General features: G+C 41.1%; 2 protein-coding genes across 7 annotated transcripts in view; one reads left to right on the top strand and one right to left on the bottom strand.

The window, feature by feature from the left end:
* The window catches only part of STAMBPL1 (STAM binding protein like 1), a 39,372-nt gene extending 31,172 nt beyond the window's left edge, over nucleotides 1-8,200 (bottom strand). For 2 of the 6 annotated variants that reach the window (XR_014000289.1, XM_081158617.1), the window contains exon 1: nucleotides 8,113-8,200. The gene's annotated coding sequence lies outside the window, so the exon portion shown is untranslated. The remainder of the gene's footprint in view (nucleotides 1-8,112) is intronic. The other 4 variants (XM_081158620.1, XM_081158619.1, XM_081158618.1 and 1 more) reach the window with 3 other exon arrangements.
* On the top strand, nucleotides 7,644-13,572 carry LOC308567318 (uncharacterized protein; the record flags this gene model as incomplete). The annotated part of the gene is made up of 2 exons (XM_081158686.1): nucleotides 7,644-8,646; nucleotides 12,377-13,572. The coding sequence occupies 2 exons, from the start codon at nucleotides 7,644-7,646 to the stop codon at nucleotides 12,523-12,525; spliced, it is 1,152 nt and encodes a 383-aa protein (XP_081014812.1). The 3' UTR covers nucleotides 12,526-13,572.
* Between the last annotated feature and the right edge of the window lie 4,324 nt (nucleotides 13,573-17,896).

Here is a 17,896-nt window from a genome sequence, read left to right as displayed (position 1 = left end):
TCAAGTGATAGCATTAAGTGAAAAAAAGCAAGTTGTAGAAGAATATAAAGTATGACTCCATCCTTGTAATACTCTAATACATATGCATTTAATGTATATTAGCATTAGCAAGAAAATAGTCTGAACAGCATATACTGAATTTTCCTCAGCTGTTCTCTTCAGGATGGAATCACGAAGGATTTTACATTCAATTCATTTACTTCTGTACAGTTTGTTACAAGCGTGTATCACTTCATAATCAGACAAATTACACTTTTTTTAAGCCTGTAAGTTTTGAATAGGTAGTTTCAGATTTGAATTCTAGCCCTGCCACATCTTTGTTTCCAGATGTGTGAATTTTGATCAATTACTGAGTGTGTTTCTCAGGTCTAAAGTGAGGATAACTGGCCCCGCTGGTGTGCCTCAGCGGCTGAGCATCGACCTATGGTTCCAGAGATCCCCGGTTCGATTCCCAGTCAGGGCACATGCCCGGGTTGTGGGCTCGATCCCAGTCAGTGGCGTGCAGGAGGCAGCCGGTCAATGACTCTCATCATTGTGTTTCTATCTCTCTCTCCCTCTCCCCTCCTCTCTCTGAAATCAATAAAGATATATTTAAAAAAATAAAGTGAGAATAATTGTGCCCTGCTTGCTTTGCAATATTATTAAGGCAGTCACAGCTGTAGTAGTTATTCATGGGTTTTCTAAAAGCCTCAGGCTGCTCTGGCCTGATGGCTGAGCTGGGTGGTCTTAGTGTCACACCGTGTACATACAGTTGCTAGAAAGAGAAATTTACTGGCCACAGACTGGAACACAGAGCCAGAGAAGCCTGCTGCATAAACCCTTCAAAGTCAGTCCTACCAAATTCAAGGCCCCAATGACTCACCTTGTTCCCTGCGGCCTTTATGATGACAAACCAGTTGGCTCTGCCCACGCGTTCCTTAATCCTCTGATCTGGCCCAGGTACTGACCGTCCCTAGCTCAGGTGCAATGCTTGTTTGCGTCAGGTTAGTTCTCTGCTCCCAAATGCGCACTGGTAACCGAGGGCCTCCTGGGGGAAGTCTAAGCACCTTCGCCAGCCCCTCAGAGCCAGGGGTCAGACCCTTTTCTTTTGCATTATTAGACTTTGTTTTCCACTGACCCCTTCCCTTACTTCCCTTTTCGATCAAACCCTCTCCGCCTATCTTAACATCTGCCATTCAGAAGGACGTGCAGCATTCTCTCTAAAAATTCCCACCAGCCCTGTGGTTTTCTCAATCCGTCCATCAAAACACAGGTGTTAATACGAAAATAAACAAGTACAGAGTGCCATTATAGAAACTCCAAGGCAGCCTTGACGTGTATGCTACGACATGAAAATGTCCATGGAAATCAGGAGTGAAAATGCAGAAAACTCAAAAATAGAAGCACAAATCTGAATATAAAACTAGATTTAGCTCTTAAGTAGGTTTTTCTCAGTGTGGTTTAATTGACCACCTGTATCAAAATCCCTCAAGAAGACTGTCAAAATGAAGGCTCCCAGGCCCCACCTAAATTTACTGAATAATAATCTATGGGGGTGGGATAGATGTTTAGGTTTTTTGAGACTCATCTGAGAAGCACTGTCCGAGTTACCTTTCTAAGTTTTTCAATAACATGCTTGCTGAAGAAAAATAACCTTTATGCCATTAAGAATGTGATGGTTATTTACATTTCTTTCAAATCCTACATTTTAATTTCTTGGATTTTTTTTATTAATTGGGGAAACAAAGTTCAACACCCACTAATGATTCCAACAGATTTTCATCTTTTTATTTATTTTTGTTAAAGCACTATGTTGATTCAGCAAGCAGTTTCTCTGCCCCACTGAACAAAATCACAAACATATGCAGGACTTAATCCAGGCTGCTCTTTTCTAATCTCTTCCATCTCCCATATCCACTTGTAGAAAATGTATCTTGTGGAACAGTTCATAAACCAATGTCTCAAGGACAAAACTAGTTGGAACAAGAACTGGAGTCAATCTACCAGAAGACTGAGGCATGAACCCACAGGCATAAAGAGCTCCCACTATCTCCTCTCAGTGGCTGAAATGCCTATTTCCAGTATTAAAAAATATGGCGCCAGAAAACAGATAAATACAATCACAGGGTCCTTAGCTGAGCTGAATTTAACCAAGATCACCATTACTAAGTATAGTCTTCCTTCTGCCTTTAATTAAAAGGTACACAACTGCCCCAGCCGTTGGAGTTTGAAATGCAACACTCTCAAAAGGACTGGAGTTTCTCTCTGAACACAGGAAAAGGCAAAACAGGCAGGCAGTGTTCACCCCAAGCCAAGGAGGGTTCAAAATGAGTCATCACTGGCTTCCTGTTTCCAAATTCTCCCAGTCATCAAATGAAACAATCAAAATGAATAAATAAATGAAGTTGGTTATCTCTTGGATGTACCTTACTGAATCTGTGGTTCAGTCACTGATGCCACTGAAATATAAGTATAGCAGATGTTTAAAAAACAAAACACCTAAACTCCAATCCTATCAGCCTTCATCAAGTTTAAACTCACTAAGTTTAAAAACAGCTCCTTTAAGAGGAATTGAACTTTGGTTGAATAATGACGTGTAATGCACACAAAAAGGTAAATCAAAGGATGCACACTGTATTTTTAAGGATGAGACTGGAACATTTTTCTTCAACTAAACAGTCATGCTTTACCCACAAACTTTACACAAGACCAAGAAAAGCTTTTGCCTTCTTAGAAAAAGACAACACTAATTACAGATTTATGAAAGTTATTTATGAGTCAAGAAATTATATAAGGACTAATGTAATATTAAAATATTAAAATCAGTGATAGCATATTCCATCCTAAAGAAGCTCTGGGGGAATTAAGAATTTTGTATTCTTAGTTGCTATAGCAGTCTTTCCACCTATAATTAAAATCTGACCTCTTATAATTAGACGTAATTACTTCAACAAGTCAAAGAACAGCTAAAATTTACTCTGTGGTTACTCTATAAAATATTCTGAATAAAAACAGTTATAAAATGTCATCATAACTCCACCATCAGTCATGAATGGGAGATATATAAGATTCTAGGGGTGTGGAGAGAGGTGGATGGCATATAAGTTTTTTAGGATGCTGATACCTGACCAATAATTTAACGTACACATACTCATTTGTAACACCTCCTTACACCCAGTGATTCTTTATATAAAATGTAAATGTCTCCCTAATATAATGTACTATATAGTATATATAACATATGTGTATATTATACAATGTATACATATAAGTATAGTATACAGAAGTATATAATGCACACCTAACATAATGCATGTAACATCTACATTGTATAAAACATGTGTCATATATAATTACGCAATATATAATATGAGCTATATATTACACACTATATTGGGGAGACATATCCTCCCTGCCTCCAGCAAAGAACCACTGGATATAAGGAGAGATGTTACAAATATGTTGCATATGTTAACTGTTAGGCAAGAACAAAAAAGAATCAATTCTTAAAGCAAATGTAAAAAGACAAATGGGACCACTTCTTAATAAAAAACATCACAAAAGACCAAAGCATCAAGTAAAAATAGCAAAAATTTTGTGCAACAATCTGGGCAAGAACTGTATATTGGAGATGACATATTTTACAATGGAGATGATCAGCCCTGAATCTCCATGAGCACAAGCCCCCACGATTTTGCTCCAACTGGTATTCCCGGCACCCTGCATGCAGTACAGGAGGCGGGAGGTACACAAGCTAGGAAAGAAGGCGTTGGGAGTCAGATCGTCTGGGTCTGACTCCCAGCTCTATCACTTCCCAGACTATGACCCTGAGCAACTTATCTAGCATCTCTGGACCTCAATTTTTAAATCTGCACAATGGTACCTATTACATGCAGTTGTTTCATGAATTAATAATAACAATAACAACAACAAACACATATAGCGCTTAACTTTTTGCCAGATACTTCTAATCCCTTTTCTTTTATACCTACTTATTCATTTAACCCTCCCCCAAGCCTAATGAGACAGAAATTAATATCCCAGTTGAAAGATGAGAAAATGGAGGCTCAGAGAAGTTAGTAACCTGCCCAAGGACACACGACTAGTAAATGGCAAAAAGAATTCACGTTCCTACTTGCGCCATCACCTTTGGCATAACGTGTTAAAGCTTCGTACAGTGCGTGGCATGTAGCACATGTTGAGGAACTAATATTTATTACTAAGTATCTGTCAAATGTTTGCAAGATTCTGAAGTTACACCAGGGCTCAGCAGGAAATAATGCTGCGATCAACGGGGGGTGTCCCATGGATGTGGAATACGTGAGTGACCACACTCGTGCCATAGGTTTGCTATCCCTCTTCCACATTAAACAAAGGCGTCAGATGTCTGCCTGTCTTAAGTTTTCCCTTCTCCATTTCAGCGTTTGGATTAAAAGTCAGGCTATCATTATCTGACACCAGGTTACCACATCCACTCCCTTCTTCCATTAATCCACTCCCCCACCCAATTGCCAAAGAGTTCTAAGAACCTACCTTGAATTGGGTACCTTATCGAATCAAAATGCCACTCCCTGGCTTTCAAGGGCCTTAGTAAGACACGAAAGGAACAAGCCTTTAACTCTGGTTCAAGTACCTACTAATCAAGTAAATACCTGATAAGAATGGCCATGTTTCATTATGCAGAGGATATCAGTGTTTGAATTACTTCAAAACAGTGATAAGCAATTTTTTATTTCATTTATTTATTTTGGACATAGCCCATTGGAAAAAAAATTAAATGTTTATGGATCTCATTTGATTTTTATTCAGAATAAAACAAGCTTGATTGGAGGACATAAACGTAAGAATGTCAGATAGAAAATCTGCATTGTTAATATGCATGATCATGCTAATATCCAGGCAAACTTCAGACAGCTTTCTAATCTTTAGTACTGAAATAAGAACATGAATCATAGGATAAATTTCTAAGGACTAGGAATGGAAAGTCAGAACTGTTTTTAAAAAGGCATAGCACCCTTAATATCCAAGATCATACAATACAACCATTTCCAAGAGGACTTTGAAAGGCTACCTAGAGCAATTAAAACACATGAATTACTGGTGCTTATATAAAGGAGCGGCTTTTAATAAATGCAAGTTACTAAGTAACTGCCAGTCTGAATTAGTCTCCAAGCCAGCCACATCAATCGACAATAAAACGGATTTAATTTAAAATTTAGAAAGAAAATCAAACACCATATGCTTTGAAGACTTAACCATTTGCCAAAGGTTTAATTGGCTTTTGCACCGAGCATGAGGAGATGCTGGATTGTACTAGAAATTCACGCTATTTGCTTAGAAATGCAAGTAATTTGTGACAAAAGGCACATCCAGATCATTCCTGAGTTGAACATTCTGATGTCAACTCAGGATTTTTTAATGTAAACTCACACATCCCACTGGACAATTCACATGTTCACAGAACTTAAATGAGCAAGTCAACAATACAGAGTGGTTTTTGTTTGTTTTTGTTTCGTTCTGAAGGGACTGTTATTGCCCCTTTGTGGAGAAAGTAGATATTAGTTGAAATATATCAATGGGCTTCAATTTGATGAAAGTTTTGGCGATTCTTATAAAGTATGGCCAAAAACAGTACTAGATGATGTGATGTAGTTAAGTTGAAAGTAAAGACATTCTAGACTTGGTTTTCATTTAACAAATATTTATTGAACATCTGTGATCCATTAGCCCGAAGGGACAGAAAGCTGACTCTAATATTTTCAGGGATGACTATGAGTCATTTCTTGTGGTGTCATTTAAAGTTCCTTATAAATTTTTCACAGGGTTGAGAAAAAAAATGCTTGCATTAGACAGAATCACAAATCCAGGGGATTAAAATGTGTCTAATTTGTACATGTATCCTCCTGGAAGGCACCTGGCATTTCCTGGGCAGCATCTACATGTTTCTTCTACCTTCATATGTTGAACAAGAATTACTAGACTTTTCTTCTCTGTGAAAAGCAACCTTGCTCCCTGGATTGATGCTGTAAGTAGGATTGGGAAAAGTCCTTGAAGGCGGGATATGATCAAACTATCAAACTGGTTTAGTTAGGTCCTAGGTGCTGAAAATAAAAAGGGGTAACTTTTATTACCAATTCTTTATTTTTATCACTCCCTGTCAGGAGCCAACCTCACAGACAATCTTCTCTCCAGGAGCAAATCTCTCTGCTGAGGATACCTTCTGGGTCATCCCTCCCCTCTCCAAATCTCTCACTGGCCATCAGTCCTATGAAACAAGGCTTAAAAGTACTTAAGAAATGGGCCCTGAAGACCACAACATGGGTAAAAGACTAGGATCCTCTGTCTGATGATTTAAATGGTGCTTGTTTAAAAAACAAAACAAACCAAAAGAACCCCACAAGTTTCTTTTAAAAATTCCCAAGAATCAGCTCCTATGTAAATTTCAGCTGAGATTCCCAAGTGGCCAGCAATGTGCTGGACATATGCTTGAACTAAAAAGCAGCAGCCAGGTGTGTTCCAAGTGGATTCCAATAACATTTCATGCCTTTGAATGAAGAAGCTGGAATGGAGCCAGTGGTAAATAGGAAACAGTAACTGGATTTTTTAAAAAAATCAATATTTATAGCTACAAAATGCCTACTATCATAGTTACAGAGTACATTTTTGAAATTCAATTGAGCATCCATCCCACAAACATAAGATTGTCCATTGAAACAAGGTCTGGAATAAAAATAAAGGCTTAATTTTTCTACAAAACCATCAGAGAAAACTACCACCAAAAGCTTCACACATAAGTAAAAAATTCAGGTGTAGCCCTGGCTGGTGTGGCTCAGTTGGCTGGGCATCATGCCCTGCACTAAAAGGTTGCTGGTTCAATTCCAGGTCAGGACACATGTCCTAGTTTCTGGCTAGAACCCTGGTAGGGAGCATGCAGGAGGTGCTGATCAGTGTCCTGCTCTCACAGATGTTTGGCTCTCACATCAATGTTTCTCTCTGTCCCTCCCCCTCTCCCTTCCTCTCTCTCTAAAAATCAATAAAAAAAAATCTTTTAAAAAAATGCAGGTGTAATTTATCTGCTGGAACAGATCTGCCATATTGACACTGACAGGGCCTTGAACATGACACCATAAATCAGTGACACTCATTATAACTTCGGAAACTCCCTAAAACCTAGGGCTTCATTTTCTTCTCAGTGACTAGCAGGATGTTTGGAAATCAGTGTGCTCACTAGAGCTTACTTTGAAAGATGTCTGTTTTACTTACCACCTGATCTCCAGACAGCCACCCCCACCCCCAAGCCACTCAAACACTTAAGATTTTTTTTTTCCAGTTCTCTAGATCAGGTTCTGTTTCTTGAATTACTTATTACGTATGCAATTTTTAACGTTTTTTAAAATTAAATTTATTGGGGTGACATTGGTTAATAACATTATATAGGTTTTATACTATATATATTTTAAATTTCAGTAAACATGCCACCTTAGGCTCTCGGGTGTCAGCTGTGTGCGCTGTTTCAGAGAGTTCTGGAAAATGATGTTACAGTGACATTACACTTCTTTGTGCATTTCCTTCAAGACATTCAGTTAGGGCTTAAATTACTCAGATGTGGCAAAATGTCTTAAGAGTCGCTCATAAACCGCACACAAGTAAACCTCTAGAGAGGCATGCCCTTTTCCTGCAGGGGCAAAGGTCTGTTTCCCCAGCCCTCGCCCCTCCCTTCCTCGCCCCTCGCACGTCCCGAGGCGGCGCGGGGGTCGGTTTCCAGGCCCCCCCATCTCCAGTCGGCCCCAGAGGCGCGCGCTCAGGTCGCCGGCAGGGTCCCGCCCCGCGACCCGGAGCCTCCCCATCAAGGTGAAGCGCACCCCCGGGAGCCGGCGGGGGGCGCACGTAGGCGGCGCAGGCGGACGATCGGGGCCTGGAGGGAAGGAAGTGAACAGCCGGCGAAACCACTTTCCTCCCGCGGCACAAAGCCGGACCCCACGCCGCCGGCGGGAGAGGGGCCGCGGCGCGCCAGGCCTCAGGGCACGCGGACCCGGCGCGCGCGCTCGCCGGTGCGGTGCGCACTCACGCTCACACTCACGCTCACGCTCAAGCTCACACTCACACTCACGCTCACGGCGCGCGCCTACTCACCAGCAGCCCCGGCGGTCCTGAGCCCGGCTGCCTCCGCGCCCGCCGCGTGGCCTGGGCATCCGCCCGGCCGCTGCGGCCCCGACCGCGCTGGCCTTTGCTGGCCCGTCTCCGTGCACCGGCGGGGCTTTGTCAGCTCCCCGCTCCGGCCGCGTGCGCGGCTCTCCCCTCCTGCCCCTCGCTGCCGGGGCGCCGCAGCCCCGGCGGGGGAGGGGGGCTCGGAGTCCTCGCGACCCCGCGCGCAGGCCGCGCCGATCCCAAACCTGCCGCAGCCGCCGCAGGAAGAAATCGTCGCTGCGATGGTCCCGGCCTCCCGCCGGGGCGCCGGGCGCCGCCTCCGCCGCTGCCCCCGCCCCCTCTTCCGCGGCGGCGCCTCCCGCGTTCTGCAGAGACGGCTCGCAGGTGCGAGCGGGCCCCGCGGGCGCCCTGGGCGCGGTGAAGCGATTGGTGCGACTGTCGTCTGGAAGCCGGCGTGTCCCCTCCTCACCCGGACCGCCCGGCCCCTCATTCTGCTCCACCGTCCACTTAGCAGGATTGGTGAGTGGCAGGAGCGGTCGCCTTTGAGGACTGCAGCGTACGCGCCCCTGGTGCAGATGGATTTGACCGTGAGCTCCACTGGAGTCGGGGCAAAAATGGGGTTTTAGAGAAAATCCCGCTTGTACCTCCTACGAGGAATTCCATCTTGAGATTCATCCATAACCCGCCCCACTGTGAAATACTCCAGTCCGCTTCCCCTCCCCCAACCCCACTTCTTCCCCGCGGTGGTGCAAACCGGGACGACAGCGTCTGGATGTTATAATCGTCCAGCGCGGCGTCTTCAGCCGGTCCTGGCGCCGCGCCAGGCGCTGCGAACGTGAAATCTCACTCCTTTCTGTCTCCGCTGCCGTGCAAACTTTTTCCCCGTGACGCAGACACAGTGGAGGTTAAGATTTAAAATCTAATCCGGCACCAGAAGCTACTTTCATTGGCTAGAAAGATTCTATTAATTTATACATGTTTTAAAAACACGGCCGCTGCTGGATGCAACACAGGCACTTTTCCGCCTTCCCTGAGTTTGGCTGGGAGGTAACTTGCAAGTAAGAAAAGTGACTGCAGAGAAAGGCAGTGGAAAACGTTTTTTCCTAATCTGATTTTCCTTGGAGGTCCAATGTCTGGCCCTGGCTCTGCCACTGGACCTGTTTAGCCTCAGGCATTGTCAACGTGCTAGGCCTCACCTCCCTGCATTGGTTTTTAAAATGAAATGGGTTTGGCTATTGGAGGCAGCCCACAGCCTTGATTTTTAAGAAGCAATGGTGTCATTGTTTTTCTAATTTTGAATTTGGTTCCGAATTGTAAAATCAGAAAAATCTCACAAAAATTCAGACTTTTGGCATGTTCTGAAATGTTGGAGGAATTGGCAACCTTTGGTCCATGGTAAGTTCTAGCAGCCATCAGCCAGTGCCAAGTAGCAGGTGTCCCCTTCAGACTGGGAAGATGCATTTGTTTTCCACAGTCCCCACCACTGCTATATATGCCCCACCTCACTGATATTTGAGGATATGGTAGACATTTGTGTTTGCAGATCTGAAGTAGATAATCTCATGGCTTAAACTTAAGTGATAATTAAGATTACTCAGATTCCTAAAAAAGTATTATGAAAGAAAGAATTCCACACACATATTTATAGTGGTAACTGATCATGGTCTTGCTGCCTAGAATCTGAGGAACAGAGTGAAGAAATAAAATGGAGTCATTGTAGTCAAGCTGCAAAATTATTAAAATCATTAAAATCATTAAAATCAAGTAGGTTGAGGTAGGAAGAAAACAATTCTTTTCTTGCTTTAACTAGTTTGGGAATGTAAACTTTTTGAACTTTCCAGTCCTATGTCAATATCTAAGTATATATCAAACCTTCCTGTTGAAAGACTAAGGAAAGAATGTTCTTGCATCCAGATAGCCTGACATTCATTATCCAGACGAGAGAGAGATCATCTTGAAAATTACTACCCAAGATCAATTCAGAAGCTAAGAATGCAGAGCTGATCTTCTCAAGTATGTTCTTTTTTATGGGACTGGCATAAAAACAGACATGTAGATCAATGGCAAAGACTAAAGAGCCCAGAAATAAACCCATGTCTATATGGGCAATTAATATTTGACAGAGAATGCAAGAACAACTGGGTAAAGAAAGTCTGTTCAACAAATGGTGTTGAAAAAATTGGACAGATAAAGTACAAGAAAAATGAAACTAGACCACCTTCTTACATCATATACAAGAATAAATTCAAAATGGATTAAAGACTTAAATGTAAGATCCAAAACCATAAAACTCCTACAAGAAAATATAGGCAGTAAAATCTCTGACATTTTTCTTAGAAATATTTTTCATATATATATATACATATATACATACATACATACATATATATATTTTGTTTCCCTTCCCTTAGGGAAACAAAATAAAAATAAACAAATGGGACTACATCAAACTAAAAAGTTTTTGCACAGCAAAGGAAACTATTAAGAAGCAAAAAGACAACCTACAGAATGAAAAAAGATATTAATCAATGATACATCTGATAAGGGGTTAATATCCAAAATTTATAAAGAACTCATACAACTCAACACCAAAAAAATAAACAAAAATAAGCCAGAGAAAGACAAATACCGTATGATCTCACTTATATGTGGAATTTAATGAAAAAAAATAAACTGAAGAACAAAATAGAAACAGAGGCATGGACACATGGAACAGACTGACACCTGTCAGAGGGGAGGGGGCTTGGGAGACAGGATGAAAGAACATATATACTTGAAGCCTGTATGTTTTGGTAAACCAATGTCACCCCAATAAATTCAATTTAAAAAAAAGAAATTAAAATCCAATAAAGACAGGAAAAAAATGGGCAAAGGACCTGAATAGACACTTCTCCCCAAACCAATTGATTTCTCTCTCTCTCTCTTGCTCGCTCGCTCGCCCCCTCCTTTCCCCCTTCCTCCCTCTCTAAAGTAAAAAAAAAAAAAAATACTATTTCAATATTTACCCAAAATGCAATATTTCTAAAGGTAGGATTTTTAGTTCTTACCAATCAATTAGCAAAGATTGCATATAAATAAGCATTGCCCTCAAGACTGGTGACGATGAAGCTGTAGAGGAGTGAAAATAATGCTTTCCCACCCGTCTAAATTCTTCTGACTGGCTTGATCATAGAATAAACATAAAACAGATTATCCGGAGAAAATGACCAAATTTATTATAACGTACATACAAAGGTTCCCTAAGAATGCCGCACCTGAGGACACACTGTGCGGCTGAGGCTGACGTGCCAGTTGGACTAAGGGAGGGAAACGGGAAGCAGGCAACTCACAGGCAGGGTGGGAAAGAGCAGGCTGGGGAACAAAGTCTTGCCAGGCCACCCAGAAACAGCAGGGCACGGGAACAGAGGGGGCTAAGGTGAATGTGCTAATGTTCCCTTCCTGAAGCAGGTTTTTCTATCTGAATTTTTTTGGGGTGGAGATGGTCAAAGATTTTTTTTTCTGAGTCTTTTGTTTCTTAAAGATAATCAGCTTAAAATAATCAATATTCCAAAAGGCGTATTTTGGGGTGGCAAGTTCTGCTACCCCTCACAATGAAATGACTCCTCTACTGGATGGTGTAATTTTGATACACTGCAGGGCATGAATTTGTCAGTGTGTTAACAGAAGCTGTAAAATGTACACAATTCTTTTTCCCAAGTAATTCCAATCCCAGGAAGCAATTTATCCTATGGAAATTTGCAATGAGAAGTAAGATTATTTCATTAAGATGTTTATCGCCAACTTTGGACATTAAGATCATGTTTATGATGAGTTTTAAACAACATTAAAGCTGCTTATGATACAATGTTAAACAAATATAGGAGAATTTATTAAAATTACCCCTTAGAGATTAGTTATGGGGAATTATAATTGCCTTCTTTATATTTTACTATAATTTTAATTTTTCTTAATGGGCATGCTTTCCTCTTAATTAGGAAAATTAAATAATTAAAAATAAACAATTGGTAGGCAAACAAATTTGAGGTTGTATGAATCACAGTGCCTCATTCATAACAGGTACGTAATAAATCTTTGAGGCAAGAATAAAGGTAGGAAGAGGGAAGGGAGGTCACAGTATTTCACAAAGTAGACTGGTGAGTTAAGCGATTGTGACTTCCCTGCCCTATGCTTACTTGATGGCATGTATAGAAACAGGACATTACATTCTAAATTGCTTTATTAACTAATGCTGCATTTGAATATTTCCCAGCAAAACAAGAATACTTTTCTCACCGGATGAGTAACATGGAGCCAGCACTCAGATTGTTTCCTGTCTCACAACATCAGAGACTGATCTGTTCTGAGAAGGCGGAAGAGCCCAAAGGTGTTGGTGTTCAAGACAAAGAGGTTCCTTTTTGATTCTGATTGGCCATCAAATGGACCTGGCCACTTCTCTGAGTTACCCAAAAGTCCAAGAACTTGAAACAGCCTCTGATCCGCCAGTCTATCCATATCATAGTTGAATCTTATTTCTTGGAACTGACAGTAAGTACAATGAATGAGCAACTATGCAGAATTTACATTAACCAGGAAACCAAAATTATGTCTAGGTACTCCTATAATTGTTTGGCCTCTGCCCATAAAGTGGCGGTCCCTGGAGTGATAACCACCCTCATTGGGGTCCCTTCCGAGACCAGGTGACCTAGAGGCCTTGTTCTTTGTTTCACAGAGGTGGAATTTTCTGGCCCTGGATTATCTTTAAAGTCAAGAGAAAGATATACCCAATTGATTCTATTGATTAATTATTATGCACTTGAAATCATGTACCTCAGAAATGGCATTCTTCAAAACATGTATTCCTGCTCAGCTGGAGTGGCTGAGTGGTTGAGGGTCAACCCATGAACCAAGAGGGCCCCTGTTCGATTCCTGGTCAGGGCATGTGCCCAGGTTTCTGTCTTGATCCCCAGTAGTGGGTGTGCAGGAGGCAGCTGATCAATGTCTCTCTCTCATTGATGTTTCTATCTTTCTCTCTCTCTCTCCCTTCCTCTCTCTCTAAAAATCAATAAAACATATTAAAGCAACAACAACATGTATTCTTAAAATTCTGGGTATCATTGTTTCTACCAAAGGTTCTCGAAGTGTGGCTCAGTGACCCTTGAAATCTTTTCAAACAGTCTGCAAGGTCAAAACTATTTTCATAAAAACAGAAGTCCATTATTTGACATTTTTAACCTCATTCTCTTATGGAGTTTCCCAGAGCCACAGGTGTGATGTCACCATAACTGTAATGCAGACACAGAGAGGAGAATCCAGGCACCTTCTATTAAGGCAGATGTGGTAGAGATTTGTAAAAATATAAAGCGATGCCAATTTTTGTTTTGGAAAATAAAGTTTCATTGTAATAAAAAATGTAATACAATATAATTGGTTTGTTTTTAATAAACTAATAAAATATTTTTAAATTTCTATTTTATTTACAAATATAGTAAAAACAAATAGACCTCACATATACAAAAGCACTGTAGAGCCCTCAATAGTGTTTAAGATCATTATTACGTGTGTAAAGAAATCCTGAGGCCAAAACATTTGAAAATCACTGGTCTGTGCTAATAAGTTCTGAATAACCTATTTTTCATGTGAAGAATTACATCGTAACTATAGCAACTTGCCTGTGTCACTAAGCGCAGGAAACAACTGCTTCAAAAGTGGAAATGCAGGCACACTCGATTTTCCACTCATGTGTCATGTTTCGGGGCTCTCTTCCTGTTAGTTACCTTAGGCTCGGAGGATGTTATGTCCATTATGTTCCCACAGGTAGTACGCTCGAGGTCTCCGAATTTCTGGAACCTGTACTCTCCTACCTTTTAGAAACTGGCCTGGGCCTCTTTCCCTTGAGTCTAGTTTTTCCACTGAAAACGTGAATAATGGCTCTCGATCATTCTTAAGGTAGTTATGAAGCTAATGAGAATGAAAGCATTTTGAAAACTATAATGTGCTTTGAGATATAAAATTTACTACTATGAAACATTTCAATATCCCGGCAGACTTTTGATGAAGATGTAAATTCTCTCTTCAGCAGATGGTATTTGATCCCGTGGACTTAGGTACATAAGACCTTGACTGGTGATTGTGGCATAAACATTAATCCAGATATTTTGCGTTTTATTGCACTCCACTGTATTTGCAGGCATTGTATTTGCATCAACATTAAGGCAAGACCCTCCATCAGCAAAAAGATCACGGCTCACCGAAGACTCAGATGATTAGCATTTTTATCAATAAAGTCTTTTTAATTAAGGTATGTACATGGTTTTTATAGACATAATGCTAGTGCACACTTAATAGACCACAGTATAGTGTAAACGTAACTTTTATATGGACCGGGAAACCAAAATATTTGTGTGACTCACTTTATAGTGATGTATGCTTTATTGAGGTGGTCTGGGGCAGAACAGGCATTATCTCCAAGGTATGCCTGCAGGGTTTGGGGTGTTAGATTTTTTTCTAAAGACTTTTTTTTTTTTTTGCAAGCTTACTTACAGATACAAAGGATGGTTTTGGAAGGACAGAAAAGAGGAGGGGAAGGGGAAGGGGGGTGGTAGAACAACATCTGACCCTCACTGTCAAAACAGATCCTGTGACCATTGCATTTCCCCTGAGGCTGCTTCAACGCGATAGAAATCCTTCCTTGGTAGCTTTGGCTGTTATTTAATGGCTATTCAATAGGTTTGAGCAGCTTTCTTGTAAAAGAGAAAGTGCAAACCACACAAGATGGCATCATATTTGTTATTAAAATTTTCAATTTCTTTAGTCAGGCAGAAAAAGAATCTATTGTCTGTTTATAGAAAAAAATGTGCACACTGAAGTTTTTACTGAATACAACTCTTACGTTTATCTATGGCTGTATAAGCAAAGACACGACCTTTCCCAAGGACAAATAGTAAAAATAGCAGGTCTCTAAATATATATTTAAGCATGTGCTGCTGGAGGCTCATAATGTAGATAATGCTTATGTCTTAGTCTGCTCAGGCGACCGTAAAACAATAACACCAACTGGTGGCTTAAACAGCAGGATTTTTTCTCTCACAATTCTGGAGACTGCAAGTCCACGATCAAGGTGCTGGCTGATCTGGTTCCTGGTGAGAACTCTCTTCCTGACTTGCAGACACCCACCTTCTCACTGTGTACACATTCATATGGGGTAGAGGGAAGGAGAAAGATATCTCTCTTCCTCTTTTTATAAGTAAGAGGTTATAATTTAACCTCAAGTACTTCTAAAAGTCCTGTCTTCACAAACAGTTGCATGGAGTGTTAGAGGTCAACATATGAATTTGGCGGGAGGGGGGAGAGGCAATTCAATCCACAGCAAGTTATTTGCCATTTGAAAGTAAGTACAAAATAGGCCTTGAATGAAACCATAGTTTCATACAAGTCTCTTAGAAACTACAGATTCTTTGTATTCCAAGGGACAAAATAATCATGAATTTGTCATTATACACATTGATTCATTCAGTTTCTTTAATTAAATAACAAATTTTGTCATTATAGATCACTCTACATTAATACATGACTAATGTTTTCAGAGACTCAAATAAACACCAAGAGATTCCCCATTCCCTCCAAACAGAGAAGGGGGATATTCTAAGAAGTTGTTGATATTGCCTTTCTCTGACTTAATAGATTTTTTTAAATTAGAGGAATCTTGATCATTACTTGAGGTGGAAAATGGGGTATGTCTTCAAGTTTTAGAATCAGAAGTTACCACAGAAATCATTTAGTCCAACTTCCTTACCTTGCAGAATAAGAAACTGAGCCCTGGAAAGTGGTAGTGAAGGTCACAGAAGACTGCACTACAGGTAAGTCGTATGTCTGTTCCAATACAGTCAGGAAACTTGTTAGCCTGCCACCAGCTGTTGTCATTAGATTTTACTTTTACTGAGTATGTAATACTTTCCTAGGCATAATGTCAGTTGGTTCTCTTAGGAACCCTGTGATACAGGAAGGCCATATTTTAGGCCAAAGGATGAAGGATTGTGTTTCTAGAAGTGGTGCACGGAAAGGAATGGAGGGACGACTACAGTCTGCACAACACATGACAGTAAGGGTCACAATTAAAGAGAAACTCAAATGCCACATAGAAACAAATGGGCCTCTGTTACATATTATAAAGGGATAAGTAAATCTGTGAAAGCTGGATATTAAGTAGCAGGGTAGCTGAAAACAAAAAGTGGACAGAGTGGGCTTCAAAAGCAAGTTAATTAATTCCTCTAAGCCTTAGTTTCTTACGAGTAAATACAGTAGAACTCTTAGGAAGATTAAATGAAATCATATTGATAAAGCATCTAGCCTAGCCCTATGTCTAGGACAGGAAAGGGTGCAAGGAGGTTTTTGAGCCTTGGCTACAAAGAGTGGTGTTATTATTGCTAGAAATAAAAAAAACAACCAACCAAGCAATATATAATATAGGCTATAGTAAGATGGTGATGTATCTTATATAACTATAGAATAACCAAGTGGGAGTGCCTAGTAATCCCGAGAAATTAACCTTGCAGTGTCGATTTTGGGATCATCTGCTGAACTATTATAAGTAAACCCCAGAGAATGGATGAAAGTCTCAAGGACAGTGAATGGGAAAGGCCTGAGCATCAAAGATTGAGCCTCAACAAATGACCACTTGTGCCAGGGCAGCCGAAGGAAGAGAAACAGGAAAGACTGATCTTGAGGTGAGCCAGGTGTGACTGAGTGTAGGTAACATTAATTATAAAATTGCTTAGCTTTATTGACTCACACCTGTGCCAGGAAGTGTGCTGAGTAATTTGCTTGCACCCTCTCGCTTAGTGCACACGGCCCAATGAGAAAGTGGAGTGATGCAGTTGCGGTGAGGGCTGGCTCTCTGAACCATGGGAGGAGGGGATCTCTAGAAGGAGGGGCCCCATGCTACAGAGACTGCGAGAAAAAGTTTAAAAGAAGGTAGGTTGATTTTACCATTTACAATCGCTGGTCATGGAGCGGGCACATAACTCGGTTCCAGGGAATTGAGTGGGTGTTGGGAGAGGAATGGGACACCAACGGCAGGCCAGTTATCCCATAGGAAAGCAAGAGTTGGACTGGCAATCAAGGCATCACAGAGCTTTCTCCAGGGAGGGAAGGATTTGGTAGAAGGAATGGATCGGAGGACTGTGGGGTATGGGAAGAGATAATGAAGAGAGTAAGATCCTGAAGGAGACAGGGCAGGATCAACTCAACAAGGCGGCCGTCAAGATTCATTTTCAGAAGGCAGAAGACCAGACTTGTGTTCTGCTGTCTTGTAAGTCTTTCTTAGCACACTTTTGCATTCAAAGAAATGTCCGCTAGGCATCCAAACTTTAGCTAGTGATTTAAAACTTTGCCGAGCGTCACAAGGATGCTGAAAGAATTGTTTCGCAGTGTTCATGTTTTCCTCCCTTATTTTTAGTATCTTGTAAGTTGCAGTTAGGCCAAGGTTTTTGTTATGCCCCTCTTCTGACGCCAAGGCTTTTCTCTTTAATATGTAAATCTATATAGCCTCCTAAGACTCTCCCCAATGACCTAATCTCACATTGTCAGATTCCCTACAAGGCAAGGGAGTCCAGGAATTAACCTAGAAAGCAAGAAGCCTCTCTCACTGCCTCCTACTACCTCTCCAAGTCCAAGAAGAGAGTGGAAGGCTGAGAACATATATGACCATGTATCCTTGTCACCAACAATCATCTGAGGCGGAAGAAAAGGGTGAAAAGGATAGGGTAAAAAATGTGACATACATCCCAAAAGA

This window comes from Miniopterus schreibersii (assembly GCF_964146895.1).
Source record: "Miniopterus schreibersii genome assembly, chromosome: 14".
Taxonomy (NCBI): domain Eukaryota; kingdom Metazoa; phylum Chordata; class Mammalia; order Chiroptera; family Miniopteridae; genus Miniopterus; species Miniopterus schreibersii.
This window is presented reverse-complemented; position numbering and strand designations above follow the sequence as displayed.